This window comes from Mytilus californianus, unplaced genomic scaffold, assembly GCF_021869535.1.
Source record: "Mytilus californianus isolate M0D057914Y unplaced genomic scaffold, xbMytCali1.0.p SCAF_3, whole genome shotgun sequence".
Lineage (NCBI taxonomy): Eukaryota > Metazoa > Mollusca > Bivalvia > Mytilida > Mytilidae > Mytilus > Mytilus californianus.
In genome coordinates, this window is record NW_026262679.1 from 30,446,292 (window position 1) to 30,463,874 (window position 17,583).

General features: G+C 31.9%; 1 protein-coding gene across 6 annotated transcripts in view; it reads left to right on the plus strand.

Annotated features, from left to right (window-relative positions):
• The window catches only part of LOC127734325 (transient receptor potential cation channel subfamily M member-like 2), a 571,123-nt gene that overhangs the window by 241,701 nt on the left and 311,839 nt on the right, over positions 1-17,583 (plus strand). For 3 of the 6 annotated variants that reach the window (XM_052244166.1, XM_052244167.1, XM_052244168.1), the window contains 8 exons: positions 1,473-1,626; positions 2,648-2,798; positions 3,563-3,734; positions 4,089-4,236; positions 4,813-5,060; positions 14,957-15,073; positions 15,708-15,761; positions 17,085-17,259. In XM_052244166.1, the coding sequence (XP_052100126.1) occupies positions 1,473-1,626; positions 2,648-2,798; positions 3,563-3,734; positions 4,089-4,236; positions 4,813-5,060; positions 14,957-15,073; positions 15,708-15,761; positions 17,085-17,259 (1,219 nt within the window). The remainder of the gene's footprint in view (positions 1-1,472; positions 1,627-2,647; positions 2,799-3,562; positions 3,735-4,088; positions 4,237-4,812; positions 5,061-14,956; positions 15,074-15,707; positions 15,762-17,084; positions 17,260-17,583) is intronic. The other 3 variants (XM_052244165.1, XM_052244164.1, XM_052244163.1) reach the window with 1 other exon arrangement.

The following is a 17,583-nucleotide window of genomic DNA, read 5'->3' on the forward strand; positions in this document are numbered from 1 at the left end:
TCGCCAGATTTCTCCCATACAATTGGTTTAAGATATGTATTATGTTCCTGAACCATATCATGAACAATACATATGGATTCATGACTTGTTGACAACAGTTGCATGCTTATGAATGTCAGTAATAAAACCTACAATAATAAATAGAAAAGTGATAATAATAATACAAATCATACTTTCCATACGTCATTTGTTTTCTTGACTATATGATCTTCATACAGTCTATAGCTAAAGATCTTAATTCTTTTTTTTTATCCAGGTTGGTGTAACTCTATCGTCACATTTAAAAAAAATAACACTTTGCACCAGTTATCCTTTATTTCGTCTCATTAACTCTTAGGTTGTAACAAAGAAATTATTTATACAAAATAGGCTTTTGTCTATACTTTATTGGGAAATAACATTATTTGAGTTATCTCTCCGAAAAAACTCTTAATTTATTTTAAACGCATTATTATGTTATACTCGAAAAGGGACTCTTCCTTTTTTGTTTCCTGTTTTGCTAATAATTTAATACAATCATTCAGTCCTATACAAAATTTGATAGTTCTAATTGCATTCTCTTGTAATAATCTTCCGAAGGTTCGCACAAGACCAAAAGATTGGCAGCCTGAATATTTTTAACAAGAGTAAAACAACCAGTAAGTCCTAAAGAGAACAATTAGAGCAATTTACCTTGGTTTCAGAACAATATAACAAGTAGAACAAAATACCATAATTTTGTTCAACATGTAGCTTAAAAGCAAGCTCTTACCCAAATGCATATGTAATTATTATATTGAAGTTCTATCATTTTGTGTAAATCGTCTCATCCTACTATAAATTATATTACAATAGAACTTTTAAAAAGGTGAAGGTCCGGTAAGAGCTAATTTCGTCCTAAGATGTGAAGTACGTCTGATGAAAGATTTTTGACATTTTTTAAACACTTAAGTGTCTACTTTAGTTGATTCAATTAGTTTATGTTAAAGATTTGAACTGATTTTGGTTATTAAAGACGCTCAGATTCAAGCTTAGATATGAAAAATCTATCAAATATTCCATAAAACGTCACTTATCAGATGGTTTCTGTCTAAAATGGAAGTGGCGGAATTCATGTTCAGTCTAAACATTTATATATGTTATGTTTTATTATCAAATACAACATATATTTAAATATTAAAACTGAACACAAGTGCGGCCGCTTCCATTTTAGACAACAACCGTCTTAAAATTAGAACAAATGCAAAAATTGTGAAGACTTTAGTATTTTTTCATGAAATAATGATGGTAGTACCTGATTTCCATTGCATTGTCAAACACAGCCCATATTTATGTACAAAAGTATTCTACTTTCCAATGAATAACTAAAAGTTAACATTTTCAACAACTTTGTAAAACGTTATATTTTGGGGCCAATAAGGAGTCTTACGGGGCCTACTCCTTTCTTTCTGACCAAAATTGATCTAATATTTACCTTTTTTATTTATTGTAAGGACTATTGGCAAAGGAAGCACAGTGACTGTCTGCTTGGAGAAATATATCATATTTGGATAGGGAAGAAGAAGTCATATGCTGAGTTTCATGCTTCCGTACTTAAAGAAATAGTACAAAACAAAATAAATTTCATGACTCTCGAAGACAAGCCGTGTAAGTGTCATTTTATACAGATGCGTACCAATTTAATATGTTATTGTTTCACATAACGATGAATTGTTTGTAGTGTGATTATTTACCAAACAGTACCAAGTCAACTTATTAAGTTTGAATTACAAATGCGAACAATATTTATTAGAGTTTTATAGCAACATTTATTCAATATTTTGTACTGCTTAAAAGTGAAAACAATAAACATAAACATTCAATAAATTGTATGTCAGAATATGAGAGAAAAACACATTTTACAAAAAATAAACGTTGACTCTTTGAGGTTTAAAAGTCATTTTTGTTTTGTTACGAAAATACTTTAAAAATGTTAAACGATATCACAATGCTGTAAACATCACATAGAAATATGATTGTTGCCCAGAAAGAAATATTAGTTTCTCAGTGGTTTTGTTACGTCGTATTCTATTCAGTTTATCTCCCGTATATTTTTGGGATATTAAAGGATAAACATATCAAGTAGTTCGATTTGTAAAATGGTAACAATTTTTTTATTCAGTAAATACCTACACTTTATCTTAAATCTTTCTACTGGATGGTTGTCTCAGTGACAATCATACCAGTCTTTTTATCTTTATATTTATAGTGTCTTAATCAACTCTCTGTACACACCAAAACATTTTTGTTCTTTAATTATATTGGGGGATCTTATCACTAAATGTCAACACTTTAACCTAACCTTTGTTCACAGATTCAAATGTACAATCTATGTTGCATGAAGATATTTTTCCGGATCGACTCGACGCAACTTATTTCTTCAAATACAATAAAATATTAAGATTCATTTTTTGTATAACTGATGAGACTCACAGTTCGACATCAAATATATTTTAACATTATATTGTTATAACAAAAAATAAATTAAAACAAAAATATCGAATCGAACTCCAAGGGATACTCAAAACGGAAAGTCCTTTATAGATACATTGTTACATTATATAATTAAAACAAATACCTTGTTAACTTTTGTAATTATAACGAATAATACAGTTTGTCATATTATTAGTGCAATGGAATGTTCCAGTTCTAACAATAGTAGCAGAAGGTGACTTAGATACAATAGAAGCTGTTGACCAAGTTCTGAAGCAAGACTTGCCTATACTGATTGTAAAAGGTTCGGGAAAAGCAGCTGACTTTATTGCTGAATTCATTGAGAAGTAAGATATGATATTTCTAGATAATTAAATAAATAAAAAAAGAAATAAGCAGTATTGACTCTCCTATAAATGTTTACGGTACCATTACTCTACATTGTACAACATTCATTATAATACCATATTCAACATATTTTGTTAAGGTACTTAACAATTTTTATAAGCTTTGATCCCTAAACCAATACATATCGGAAGTTTGTTGCATACTTCAAGTGTATTAATAATGTTATCACTTGAAAAGGATAAAGTACACGTTGGGGTTGATTTTGTCGAGTAAATTCACAGTGTTATATGTCATTAACCATAAAAAGATAGGCGTTTCAAAGAATATGAATATTCTTGATGTTACAATTTGACTTCGATGCATTTAAAGTGGCGCTATAAGCGATATTTGTCAGATGTTTCGCTAAAATTAGATAATTCTAACAAATTGGCTGAATTAACAAAGTGCACAAGCCTCGACCAAACTATACAAGAGAATGATGAAACACATAATACTACTCACTGTTTGAATAACTTTTTCGGCGACGGTTGTGTTCTATATTATTTCTGAGCGTGTACTGGTCAAATAGTCTATATTTTGTACAATATTGCCATTGTAATAGAATTTATTGCAGTTTCATGGCTGTATATCTTATTAAAAGGGTACATTTTAATCAATTTTGATAATATGAAATAGTTTGAAATATTTGATTGTCAGATGAATTTGTCTTTTTTATCGTACCTTGTCATTATAAAACGTTAAACATATTAAAATGTTCTTTCAGCGATAAAATAAGTATATCTGAATATATCAAGTACAAAACACCACTGTTATTTGGTATTTCTTCTCATGACCTTATGAAAAGAGAATTTGTCAGCAAAGGTTCTGGTTCACAAAAGCATCAACGAAATGATCTCGAGTCAATCATGAAAGCAATAAAAGAAAACAAATGCTTGGTAAGTTGTAAATAGATAGATGACATTTCATGTTACAAGACATTAAAGACAAATGGTGATAAAAACTGTATTGAGCTTCATGGTCAAAGGTAAAGGTCATATAGCTATTCATTTTTTGTTTTTGTTTTTGTTTGGTTGTTTCATTTAGTTGTGTTTTTTAAATCGTGCATAAAAAGATGAGATAAAACTTGAACACTGTCAATCACAGTTCTCAATGGAAATCAAGACGTACATATGGTATATATATTTATTGCTGAAGCGTCCTCTTGTTCCAGCAATCATGTTTATGTATAAACTGCACAAACCACAACTGTGGTAGAAAAGTAGAATGAATGAATTATTTTATCATGACAGCTAACGATAATTGATATAAACAAACAAACACAGCCTAAAGAGTTTACAGATGCAGTAACAAGAGCGATCATTAGCGGATGGTCTCGAAACAAACCTGAAGATGACGACCAGATTTATGGCAACTTAGAAAATGACCAAATTAAACCAGGTATAGAATTTTGAGTTTTCGTATTATCATTGTAATATTCATCTAAAGCTTTTCCTCTCATCAAATTTTGTGTTTTTATGTCTATTATTTTTTTTTTTTTGTTAATTCCTCTAGCCTTTTTTAGCAATTTATATTAAATTTAGATCTTTGCTGAAATGCACCAACGCATGAAAATAAAGAACCGTGAAGTCGATCAGACGCCACAAAGTTATCCCCGAAAATAGGTTGGTCTACAGTACCACATGCTATACGATTTGACGTATCTACACTTCGACCATTGTAAAAATATATCATACAAATGACATTTTATCAGAAATTATTTTATCGTGGCTTTGATAAGAAATCTGTACTGACATTCACACAGTAATTGCTAATGGTGGTGAAAATAACGTTATGACGCCTGAAATATATTCGGAACATTGGAAGCAGGTTGAATTTAAATGTTACTAAATATACCACTAATAATTTAATCAATCATTTACCATCTTTAAAGGTTTGAAATGTTTAGGAACAGTATTAAGACATTAATTGTGAATAAAGGTGTTGACTTAAGTTCTCTAAATAAATATTTTATAGTACAAAGCTATTACCATGCTTGTATCAACGACGATCAATTTCCGTTACCAGTTGAACCAAATATGAAAGAAAAAGTCAATCCAACATCAGTATCTATAAATGCTATGGGCGGGACATTGCGAGCTGATAATCGGAAATTTAAGGATTCCATTAAGGAAATACTGACTCCATCATCTTTACCACTTTATTATTACATTGCATATCAGCTTATACAAGAAATACAAGGAGAGAAAAGGGCTACAATAGAGGTAGTGTTATGTTTGCATCAATTTTATGTTTAAATAATATTGATTTTAAAAATTGTTTTAATGCGTTTATTTACGTATTATTGTTAAAACTTTTAAATGTCCAAAGTTAAAAGGGAAATAAAACTTGCTTTTACGATTATTTCTTAACCTTACTGTTCTTAAAAAATGCACTATATATTGTAACATACGAGTGACATTGCAAATTATCTATAAACTATACATTGCATAATAAGCGACATAACATTAAATCTTATAATGTATCAATTATCATAGATAGCTTTTTTTCTTTCATGTAAAGCAGGATCTGCTTACCCTTCCGGAGCACCCAAGATCACCACCAGTTTTTGGTGGGGTTCGTGTTGCTCAGTCTTAAGTTTTCGATGTTGTGTTTTTTGTACCATTGTGTGTCTGTTGGGCTTTTTACTTTTTTAGCCATGGCGTTGTCAGTTTATTTTCAAAATATGAGTTTGAATGTCCCTCTGGTATCTTTCGCCTCTCAACAAATCCGTTGATTATGGTTGTGCCAGATATCTACTATTTGATAGATTAGACAATAACAATTTCATGAAAGAGATTTAAATAAGCATATTCGCAGTTTTTGTTTTCTAGAGTTTTGGCTTGCCTGTTGGAATTGAAATACAAGATGTTAAGTACACATGCAACACATATATCTTTGTTTCCGTCCTTTGTTTGCCCGTACTAACATAATTTGCGCTAGTCACCATCCAATAACTAATAAAATTGAGAATCGAAACGGAGAATGTGTCAAAGAGACAACAACCCGACCAAAGAGCAAAAATACAGCCCAAGGACACCAATGGGTCATAAACACAGCGAGCAAATCCCGCACCCGGAGGTGGGCTTCAGCTGGCCCTTAAACAAAAACCTAGTTCAGCGAAAATTGATGTCACACTAAACTCCGAAACATATTAATGAAACAAAATTAAAAAAAAACATACAAGACTAACAAAGGCCAGAGACTCCTGACTTGGGACAGTCGCAACGATGAATCATTTCTCCATTACTTCAGTTCGTTTTAATTTGGTAGTATAATTATTTGATTTCAAATATAAAACAGACAAACATGACTAGCAAATAAAAATATTTTCACCCATTTTCGTCAATTCTCAAAACAGATATGCTTTCTTTGTATTAACAAGTTAGTATGTGAATTATAGAGTTGAAGTAAAGTTTGTGAGGTAGACGAATTTGTCCTTTAAAACTAGTCTTGTCAAAGTGAACAGTTTTGCATAACCAGTTACTCGGATAATCTTTCGACCGATTAACCGGTTAACCGGTAGTAAAGTTGAAGTGTGAACGCCTTACCTACAGTACTCTTCAATGCACGGTTTTATGATACGATACATTGCAGTTTAGGCTTTGAGCTTTTTTTTGTAAATTTTTAGTTAAAATTATCCAATACTCACATATCTACTACGGATTTTGTAATAACTTCAGATTTAGGATATACAAATCTTCTTGTTCTCGTCGAATTGACAAAACCTGAAATCGGTCATTGTTTCATTTTCACTGGTGTCTCAGAAAATTCTCTGGAGTATTGGGATGATTAATATAAGCGTGTTACTCGTACCATCCAGTATAGATTTATTCCATTCACATGATTCGCCATTTATTTTTTTTGGGACTGCATTTCGTTTAAAGTATGACAAAGCACTGGACGATGGAGGTAGCATATTTAAATGTAGGTCTACGCAATATTAAATCAAACATGAATAAGATGTTAACCAAAAAAAAAAAAATCAGCTTACAACAGCTCAAATTACATGTATGCAAATAATGTGCACTTCATATCCTGTCCCAAGCTGATAGACAATTTGTCTTTATGCTTAACACCCAGTCTTTGATAGAACCATGCAAAAGGCTTATAAGTGGGTCCACATGACATGTCAACCAAATGTAATGAAATTTTGCACATATGTTATGATAGTCAAGAGAAAAAAATTCTAACTTTAAAAATTGATTTAAGGCTTTTTTTTAGATTTTGCAGCGCCATATATTAGAAAAGGCTTAATTTCCCAAAATTTCCACAAAAATTACACAATTTTGTTACTCTGAATATACTAGATATGGTTATGTTCAGCTGATATTTGAGTTGATTTTCATAACAAGCATCATTTGTCCTTCGAAAATTGACAAAATGTTTTTGCTTGAGTATAGTTATATTTTTGGGACTGGCCGGTCTAAAAAGGTAATTTTGGACATTTTTTTTTTATACTTCCTAAAAAGATCAACAAAAAGACAGGAAATCTTGAAAAGTACAATGCATTTTTCAATGTTTTAAATATTTCTATGAAGGTTTACATGTGTGCTATAAGTTTTATGATTTTTGAGCTGGGGTCTCCTACACCGTTACCATGGCAACGGAATAAAAAGGAGTAATTTTCACATATTTTTCACAATAATCCGTGTATTTAATTATGAAAACTTATTTATCTTTTGACACTGGCTTATGATATTTGGCATTTAGGTGAATTACAATAAAACATTGTATCTCATCAAAATGAAAACCGTCAGATGACCTTGACCTTTGACATCAAGGTAAAAAAACTTGATTTTGTTACATTTTCTTATCTGGAACACACCTTTGCCTCTCCCTTGACAAAGTCTTTTAATACTTGACACAAAAGTGCAGCACCTCAATATCATGTGTCGCGTACCATGGATGATGACCTTGATCTTTGACCTTGAAGGTCAAATAAAAAGTCAAGGTCAAATATTTAATTTCATATGTCACCCTAAAATCAAACATATTCTTTCTTGTCATGTTAAAATGAAAATGAAGAGATGTGGACTGATTGCTTATGAGACAACTATCCCCGTCAGTTAAAATGAAGGGGAAGTAAGCAATTTATAGGCCACAGAACGTGCAAGACCTTTTCAGTGCAGCTAAGGGTTTGTCCTTGGGGGTCCTGCTCCGTCCCTCATAAAATAATGTTGGTATTTAGATTTATCTAAAATAGGGTTCAGAACTACATTCTTAACCCATATTTAATCTTAATTGCTTTTCTAGTTCATCATGAGTGACATGCCCTGCCCCCTATAACCATTGATGGTAAAATAGCTTGAAATATGTTCATATCCCTACCTCTAAATTATATATATATTCTCAATCAGCAAGGCAACACCTTTGAGTACACCATATATGTTTTTGCTGTGGTTCGTGCCCCTTATATATCTGTTCAGATACTCACCCCTAAACCATGTACTCTAATAAATATATCATGACTAGACCAATTAAGTGTAACATATATTTTGTATTTTATAAATTATATTGAATATTGTACAAAAAATGAAATGTAACTTAGGTCATGTCACAGTCTGGGCCATATAGGGCTAACTATATGGTGTGGGTTTCCCTGTTTGTTGCAGATCGTGTGGTGACCTCTGAGTGTAAATTTTTGGTTAGTTAACTTCTGAGATGACTATTGTCTCCTTGAAATATACCCCATATCTGTTCTTGTTGTCTCCCTCAGCATCACATTGCGGCCGGGAATATATAAATGCTGTGCGTTTGTCTGTCCGTCCGAGCATTGGTCCGGATTGTACACTTTCTAGCATAATTAATCGTTATCTTATTTGGATAACATTTATGCAGTAGCTTTCTACAGACAACCGGTCAAGTTTGAAAATGAGCCTTGAACAAAAATTTAGTAGACGGGTAACATTAAAAATCTGTTGTGTTATTCATATTGCAAAACTTTTTAATTTACAGAAATATATTTTGAAAGTTTCGATCAGAAAGTTTCGACAAACATTGTACATGTAAATGTCAGCTTTTTAGATTTCCCAAATAAAATAAGAAAGCCATGAAGATTTGATAATTAAAGGCTGGGTTTTGAAAAGGCCCAAAATAGTTGTAAGAGATGTTATTATAATACCACATCTTTTTATTTTTATATTGTACGCTTTTTTGAGCAAGGAGAAAAAAAACTTGAAAAAGACTTGTTATGAAGGCATTTGCGATCGCCCTAAAAACTACTTCATATAAAATGTTTTCACCAAAAGAATGGTTATCATCAAATTAGATCAGACGCTTTTTTTGAAAATTAACTTTAAAGAAAACAAATGAATAGGTGGACAATTCTAATAAAGTGGAAACAATTGATGAAGCTGATGTAGGACATGATTCAGACTTCATTGAAATACTACTGGCAGTTGAATTCTTAAGTTTGACTACATTTTGACAGTCTAAGAATCATGTCTATATAAAAATACGGAGATGTGGTAAAATATGAATCAATTCAATTGAAAAAACTTACGGCCTAATTTATAACAAAACAGTTTACGAAAAACAAACATGACAGACATGAACCAACGACAACCACTGAACTACAGGTAACTGACTTGGGACAGGCACATTAACAATGTGGCGGCGTTAAACACGTTTGTGAGCGCTCAACCCTCCCTATTGCAGAGTTTAAAATAATAGGCACAAATTATGTCATTTAAGGGCAAAAACTCCAACACAAGCTCGTCTGACAGTTTTGACGTAAACAGATTGTAGGGAAATCTCAACATTTTGAAAATTCCTGCCCCTGTCAGATTTTCTCTATCTATAGCAGTTTTCAATATAATAGACAATACTTGCATTTAACCCCGTAAGTTCTATTTTTAGCCTTGTCGGTTATGTTGGTTGGAAAGAAGGGGGTGGTCATTGCACACAATTTCTAAAACTCTATACCCCAATGGTGATTGTGGCCAAATCTGATTAAATTTAGCCCAATAGTTTCAGAGGAGAAGATTTTTGTAAAATTTAACGGACGCCCACAACGGATGACTGACGCCAATTGATTAAGTGTTAAGTATAATAATGCTTTTAAAAAAGTAAAATTTATATATATACATTTCAAAAAATTATCTACAGATTGATATTTAAAATTGTAAATTTGAACATTATTCAAGGAGAATTCTAGTTTTAACTCTGTCACTTAAAATAACCAAATAGACATATGTTTATATTCTAATGGACAGAGAGCTGGTAAGTTTAAAAAAAATGTGACTTTTTTTGTTAAATATTATAGTGCTTTTGAAAAAGAAATACTTACATTTCCAAAATTATCTACAGAATACCTTTCTTAAATTCATTGATTTATTGAGAGAAAATGTAAATTTAGTCATTTTTAGAGTAGAATTCTAGAATGTACTACAATGAGACCCCAGCAAGTTTACTAGCTAAAATGCATAATTAAGTATTCCAATTAATAAAACATAGGGAGTTATCTTTATATTTTTAATGGACCAAATTCTAGATAATTTTTAAAATATGGACTTTTTATGATTTTCCATTTTGAATAATCCACAAACTGTTTCTTGTAAATTCAAGTACTGATGAGTAACTAAAGCTTCAACACTTGATTATTCAATAAATCATCGTTCTTTATCTCGTTGTTTTCTGCATTCATAAGTTTCAGGGTGTTGAAATTGGTCATAGAAAAATACTGCCTCCAACATGGGGAAAATGGATCCCGGTACATTACAGCATCTCCTAACTGAAAGGCATGGGAACCAGCTAAAATATATGTTTTATGGACTTCTTTCACAATGTTGTTTAAGCACACATGGTTTTATGGTAGATTTGGGTGTTAATAATTTTGTGAAATTGAAGCGTATTTTGTATTCGATATTTTGTCTTTCCGACAGTTTACCGGTTAAACCGTTGACAACACTATTTCAAACTCTTAACACTGTCGAACAGCGCCAGATTCAATAACAATGATCAGTCTAACTCGACATTTCCGGAAACTGTCATACACCTACGATTAGGATTACAATTACACTTCTAGGTACATTTAGGATTTAAATCTTGGGTCGTCTCAAAGCGCAAATAAAAACCGTCGTTCCTAAAGGAAAGTCTTACTCCTATGATGTTTTTTTATGATAGTTGAATAACGGAGTTTTTAAGAAATATATGAAGTAATGTGTACACATTGATTATTGTCCATGGTGTTATCCAGTGTCAACATGCTGTTAATGTACAGAGTATAAAATAGATTCGAATGGACAAACATCATTTAATAAACTTTACATGAGACATAACAAAAATTCTTATTGTCATTTGCTACGTGTAAAGAAAGGGTGCCGATTTTTTTTAAGAGAATGAGAGGATACAGAGGTTGGGTGCTTAAAAACTATTTATAGTTCATGACATCATAGTTGCCGACTGGTTGTCGATTGGTATATATTTCTTATTAATTTTTTTCCTGAATCGGACAAACCCTTGTCCCCGTTTTGGGTATAAAAAGAATACAAAATATACGAAAAAAAACACTGTTATCTGTTATCAATTTTTGTAACTTTGATCCATTCATGTGAAGCACAGTTTATATTTCGTTTGTGGTGTCCTTGTGTGCTGTCGAAAATTCATGGGAGGTGTCCGTTGTTATTCTGCGGTTTACATGTTGTAATGTACTATTATATTATTTGTGTATGGATTTCTCTGTGCTGAGTGTTCTTGCGTTTGTTTGTACTGTATTCCTGTCACATAGTGTTGTCATTTTAGCGGTATTTTAAACATTATCATTTAATCGGGTGGTTTGGCTTGCCACAAAACCAGGTTCAACCCATCAATTTTTTCTTTAAATGTCCTGTACCAAGTAAGGAATATTGAAGTTGTTTTCTACAGTCCATTTCTATGTATATTTGCGTTAGGTCTTGTTGTAGTTCAGTGTTTCTGTTGCTTTTCTCTTATTGTTGATGTGTTTCTCTCGGTTTGTTACATTTGTTTTTGCTTAATAGAATTATGAACAGCGGTATACTACTGTTGCCCTTATTTAACATCTTTGCGTCGAATATTCATCAGACCATAGATGTATAAACCCATAGATGAAGCTCATCAGAAACTCCCTGCTGTTCTCTATTGTTAGATTAAAAGAACCATGACCAAATTGACAGTCTTTGATGTATCATGTGTGTTGTCCTCAATCAAGCTAATCTAGCTACATCTCTTTTCTTTTAAAAGTTTATATAAGATCATTTCCTCCGATAGAGGACAGGAAATCTTTGAGAAAAGTTTTGTATGCACGGTCTATCGGATCGATGGACGAATGGACAGAGTCGAGCGATTTCTAGACCTTCTTTCGCCTTCAACGACGCAGGGGAAAATGACTACCTGGTTTTGAGTTAATTTTTTGTTTGCGCAATTTTTACAGAGATCATTGGAATCATTCGAGTATAGACGTTTTTTCATGGTGTCGATCATTCTTTCTCTCCCATGAATATGGGTGGGTCTGGTCTGGTCGAACCATGACCAGTAACTCATGAACTGACATCGGTACAGTTTTCTTGAAATTGTACTTTCGAGTGGACTTATTACGATCACATAAAGTTTATCCGCATAATTGTCCGCTGATTAAAAGGGATATAAGGTGCAAATGTATATCAGTCGAAAAGACATTTTAAAAAACAATCACACATTATTTAGTCGGTTAGGGTGCAGTTTCGGATACAAAAGTGTAATCGTTAAAACGAAAGACATAAATATTTCAAAAGCACTGCTCTACGGCGGGCTTAATTTTTTATATTGTGTAACTTGCTTATCGCATTTTCTCGTGATTTTCAAGCACGCCGTTGATTACCCTCTGAACACAATTTTTGCTGATTTTGCTATACTAAAATAAGGTAAGACACAATTTTGGTTTTAACATAAAGAGAAGTACTTTGTTTCTCGGGGAACACATAAGGTTTTCTACAATATTTTGGTGGGCGACATTATGTATCTGAAGAGTCATCCAGTATTAACACCATATACAAGACAACAGAGTTCTATAGAGTAAAGCTTGAACACGTCATTGGAAAAAAATACAAAGAAATGATAATATATTGGTGACATATACAATTCAGCGATTCAATATAAAAAAGAGAGATGTGGTATGATTGCCAATGAGACAACTTTCACAAGAGACCAAATGACACAGAAGTTAACAACTATCGGTCACCGTACGGTTATCAGCAATGAGCAAAGCCCGTACCACGTAGTCAGCTATAAAAGGCCCCGAAATGACAAATGTAAAACAATTCAAACGAGAAAACTAACGGCTTAATTAATGTACAAAAAATGAACGAAAAACAAATATGTAACACAGCAACAAACGACAACCTACGAATTACAGGCTCCTGAATTGGGACAGGCACATACATACAGAAGGTAGCGGGGTTAAACATGTTAGCGGGATCCCAATCCTCCCCTAACCTGGGACGGTGGTGTAACAGTACAACATAAGAACGAACTATAAAAATCAGTTGAAAAAGGCTTAACTCATCAGATAGATACAAATAGAAATACATCTAACAAAAACACAGAGTGGACGAGGCCGGGTACTTGTACATCCCAACAACAAAAAGACACTAAGTACAGATCTGAGAGTACTCGCAGTTACTGACAGCTAGTTCAAAGCCAATAACAACTAATAAAAAAAATCATGCATCTAAGACTAAATTATCAATCAGTACACATCCAACATCCAATGGATTTAGTGTAAAGACGTCATAAACAGTCAGAGAAAAAACATGACCTTGTGCAATGCCAAGATACAGGTATAGACAGATTGTAGATCCATGAAAGTGCATGTATATAACACTAATATTTAGTTTGTTTTTAATTTTCTGATAGCAAAATCAATATTAATACCAATAAAAACAATATTCAAAGATCTAATTACAGTGTTGAATTGGAAGCCTTTTAGAATAAGTTTATTTAGAGGATTGATAATTTTACCAGGATCGTTTCTAAATATTTTGCACGGTAAACAACATCTCCGTAAAAATGAGGATGTGCTATCTCGTTTTAAAAAAGTTTTCAACAGGTACAACCAAACTTTAAAACCAAATCTTTATATCTATGGAAGAATTTAGTAAAGGTTTTAAGTAATTTGTGGTAACGAAATCCCTGACTTAATAATTTATCAGTAATACATAAATTACGTTCATCAAAATCTAAAACGTCACAACAGACACGGGCATAGCGCACGAGTTATGAAATATGAACACCGTAAGATGGTGCCAAAGGAACATCGCCATCCAAAGAAAGGAAAATTAAGAAAAGGGAACGAAAATTCGTCCTGTTGTGACCATTAATGCTGCATTGGTGTGTAGTCGGAAAGACTTAGTTACATAACAAAAAAAATCAATTGGTTTTACAAGGTATATCTATAATTACTTTTTTATATTTTGGGATGAGCGTTTGTTTTTCGTCAATGTAATCGAAAGTCTAACTGTATTCCTAGGTATATCCCTAGTTTCCCCAAATTTCTTTTAATGATAAATGTTAGGGGTAAAATAAGTAGGGAGTATATTATCAGATATCTTAAAATCATTTTATATTATAAAGACCAAACAAATTCAGCAAAACACATTCGACCAAACTTTTTGATAAATGTTTTTAAAACGAGTATATCTTGTCACATCGTTTTCCGAAAGATGGGCGTCAAAAGAAATAAAAAAAATTACACAATATACTGAAAATTCGCCCTTTTTAAACGTATATTTTTAACTTTTATTTTCGATACTTTGAGAACACTTTATCGTCTAAAACCTACTCGGGATGGCGTGCGTATAACTTTCGAAGCGAGAACTTCAACTTTACCAGTTGGAGCCCTTGCAATTAGTTTAATACTTCGTTAAATAATTTATCTAGGAAATAGTGGTAGGAAATGCATCTGTACTATATCAATCAACTTGGAAATATATACTCCATATCCAAGTGGATACTCTTGACAGATACATTTATGGATATTGATTAAATCCTTAAAATAGAACAGCGTGTTGACATTAAAATGAACGTATGCCTGGTATCATGTATACGCTAAAAATATTGGTATTTATTATTGCAAAATATATTGCATTAAGAAAGGCAAATATATCGTTCTTTATTTTATTAGAATTTCAATATGCTGTTGAAAGCAGCTATTGTAGCTGACAGAGATGAATATGTGTCGGTATTATTAGAAGAAGAAGGTGTAGAGTTTGAAGATAAATACTTTCCTCATATTTATACGGTATATGTAAATCAATTACATGCTTTTATTTTGCTTTTTGTTTTGTTTTAACGGTTGAATTTTCACGATTTATGAAGAGTTTATTAAGCTTGTTGCTTTTATCCCATTTTAAGATGCCGTTGTTTCTTTCCATTAGATTGTTTCAGATTTTTTTATATCGGGTTTTTACAGCTTACTGTTACTGGGTTTTTTGATTGGTTTTAGCAACACAACAAATAAATACACAAACGAATGTTTGTAAAATAAAGAAGAGAAAAATCTTAAGAAATTTTACGACAGGAAAAAATTAAATACTTAAGAGTCAAATACATAATCATAGGTCGAAGAAAAAACAACACTATGACAAAAAGAAAAAAACCCATCATCACGACAAGTCAAATAACTGTCCACACAACAATACATAAATAGAATAAAGGCTGCTCAAAACAAGCCATTTAGCCAAGAAATATGGGTTGAATACTGGTGTTCAGGTTATATCTAGGGCATACAGAAATGAATTCGTGTATAAATATTGACACACTTACGCCAGAACACTTGAATTAATATGAATATACATTTTATTTCGCAAAAAAAATCAATACATTAGTGCGTTGACTCAGTCATTCTCACTTTTAAATGCTTTTTTCAATTTCAGGAAACGATTCAATCTCAACAAAAAGCAAAGACGGCCCTTCGAAATGTTTTTAAGGTAAAATAACATTCTGACGTGGTTATTGTTAAAATATTTAAGAAACCAAGTATTGTTTCTACCTATATTTTCCATATTGCACAAACAATCATACTATACGAATATGTTAAAGAGTATTTATTTGTATTTGTGAAATGGTATTTTTAAAATACACAAAAAAAAAAAACACCTATCTGAATTATACATATGCATAATACGAAAATGTACATCACATATCAAGCCTTAACATTTGAAAGCCAGGTATGTAAAAAATCGCAGACACATTAGAAGATTTTATAAATTTCTTGCTTCCAAAAGGCTTTTAAAATTGATTTTTATTTAGAACGCCCAAACCTAACATTTTAAAGCCGAAATTCGTAGACCCATTTGGAGCTATATGACCCAATATGGACATTAAAAGATAATAAAAGTCATATAGATTGCAATAAACAATTAATTTCACCATAGGCGACAATGGTATCCTTTTTTGAGATACAGACTTTAGAAAGTTGATTTTTTTTTTACGAAACCTTGCTAGAATTAAAGAAAAATTATTCGGACAGTATTTTTTGGTCCAACAAATATAGATTCCCGTTACTTTTTTTTAACGTAATTTGTACTTATCTCTCTTGCCTACCAATTTTGCACTTAAAAACACGTGTCTCATCATAGCGTTGAGAAGACATCTCAGTTCCGTTAGGGCTAAGGAAAATATATTATGAATATTGTGAAATTTCCCGGTTAAGAAAAAAATCACGTTTTTAAAGGACTATGCGAGAAAACACATAATGTTTATTTTTTTCTATTTATATGCAGCGGCTGAATGTAAGAAATAATCCAGAGGGACTAGATAATATACTTAACTTAAACATAGGGCTTATCAGACAAACATATACTGTGAATGCATTAGTGTTCGTTGAATATCAATTTTCGTGGATTTCGTTCGTACCTGGGAACAACGAATTTAAATGTTCAACGAATTACAAATGAATTATAGGAATATAAGCACACTTTGGCAAAACAACAAAATCATATATCCACAAAAATGTAAGATTTTCTCAATCCACGAAAATTGGTGAATCCTTAGTAATACATTTGTTATGGGTGATGAGAAATGTTTCACATTACAATTTTCTCAAGTACATAAGAAACAAAATACACAGGAAATTAACTCCAATGGAAAAAAAATCCTTTATGTCTGATACATTAGTTAAGTATAAGTTAAATGGATCATTTGGAAACACCAAATATGAATTTGGTCAACGCATGCATGGGTAGCATAAAATATAATACAACGTACCCTGTATAACATATTTCAAATATGTAAATCAAATTTATTTTAAGTGGGGTTCCTCACCAGTCATTAAGCAATTTAAGGATTTATGCTTTCCCGAGGAAAAGGAGAAAAAGAAAAAGGAGAAAAAGAAAAAGGACAAACAAGTTAATCAAATCTTACCAATTGAAGTGTGTATGATCGCAGGTCGACAGATTTGTCAGGCTTTGTTGGGGTATCCTAGAGGTATGTCTATCATGCTACTGTGATCTTTTATTGAGTTAAAAAACAAACGTTTAGAACATTTTGCTCATAAGTATATCCTATAAGGACTTTAATTGGAAAGGTGTACGGAGCAGGCATAACATATATATTAAATACCTGACAATGAAAAATAAACACACTGTTTAGTAAATAGATATTAAAATAATGAAAATATTTACAATGTAATAAAAGAATAAACGATATATTTCGCTAAACAAACTAGCATCTCTCCAGGGAATGCAGATACGAAACGTTTGCAGGTCATTGTACATTTTGGTCAATGATATGTAATTGTACGGCGTTCAG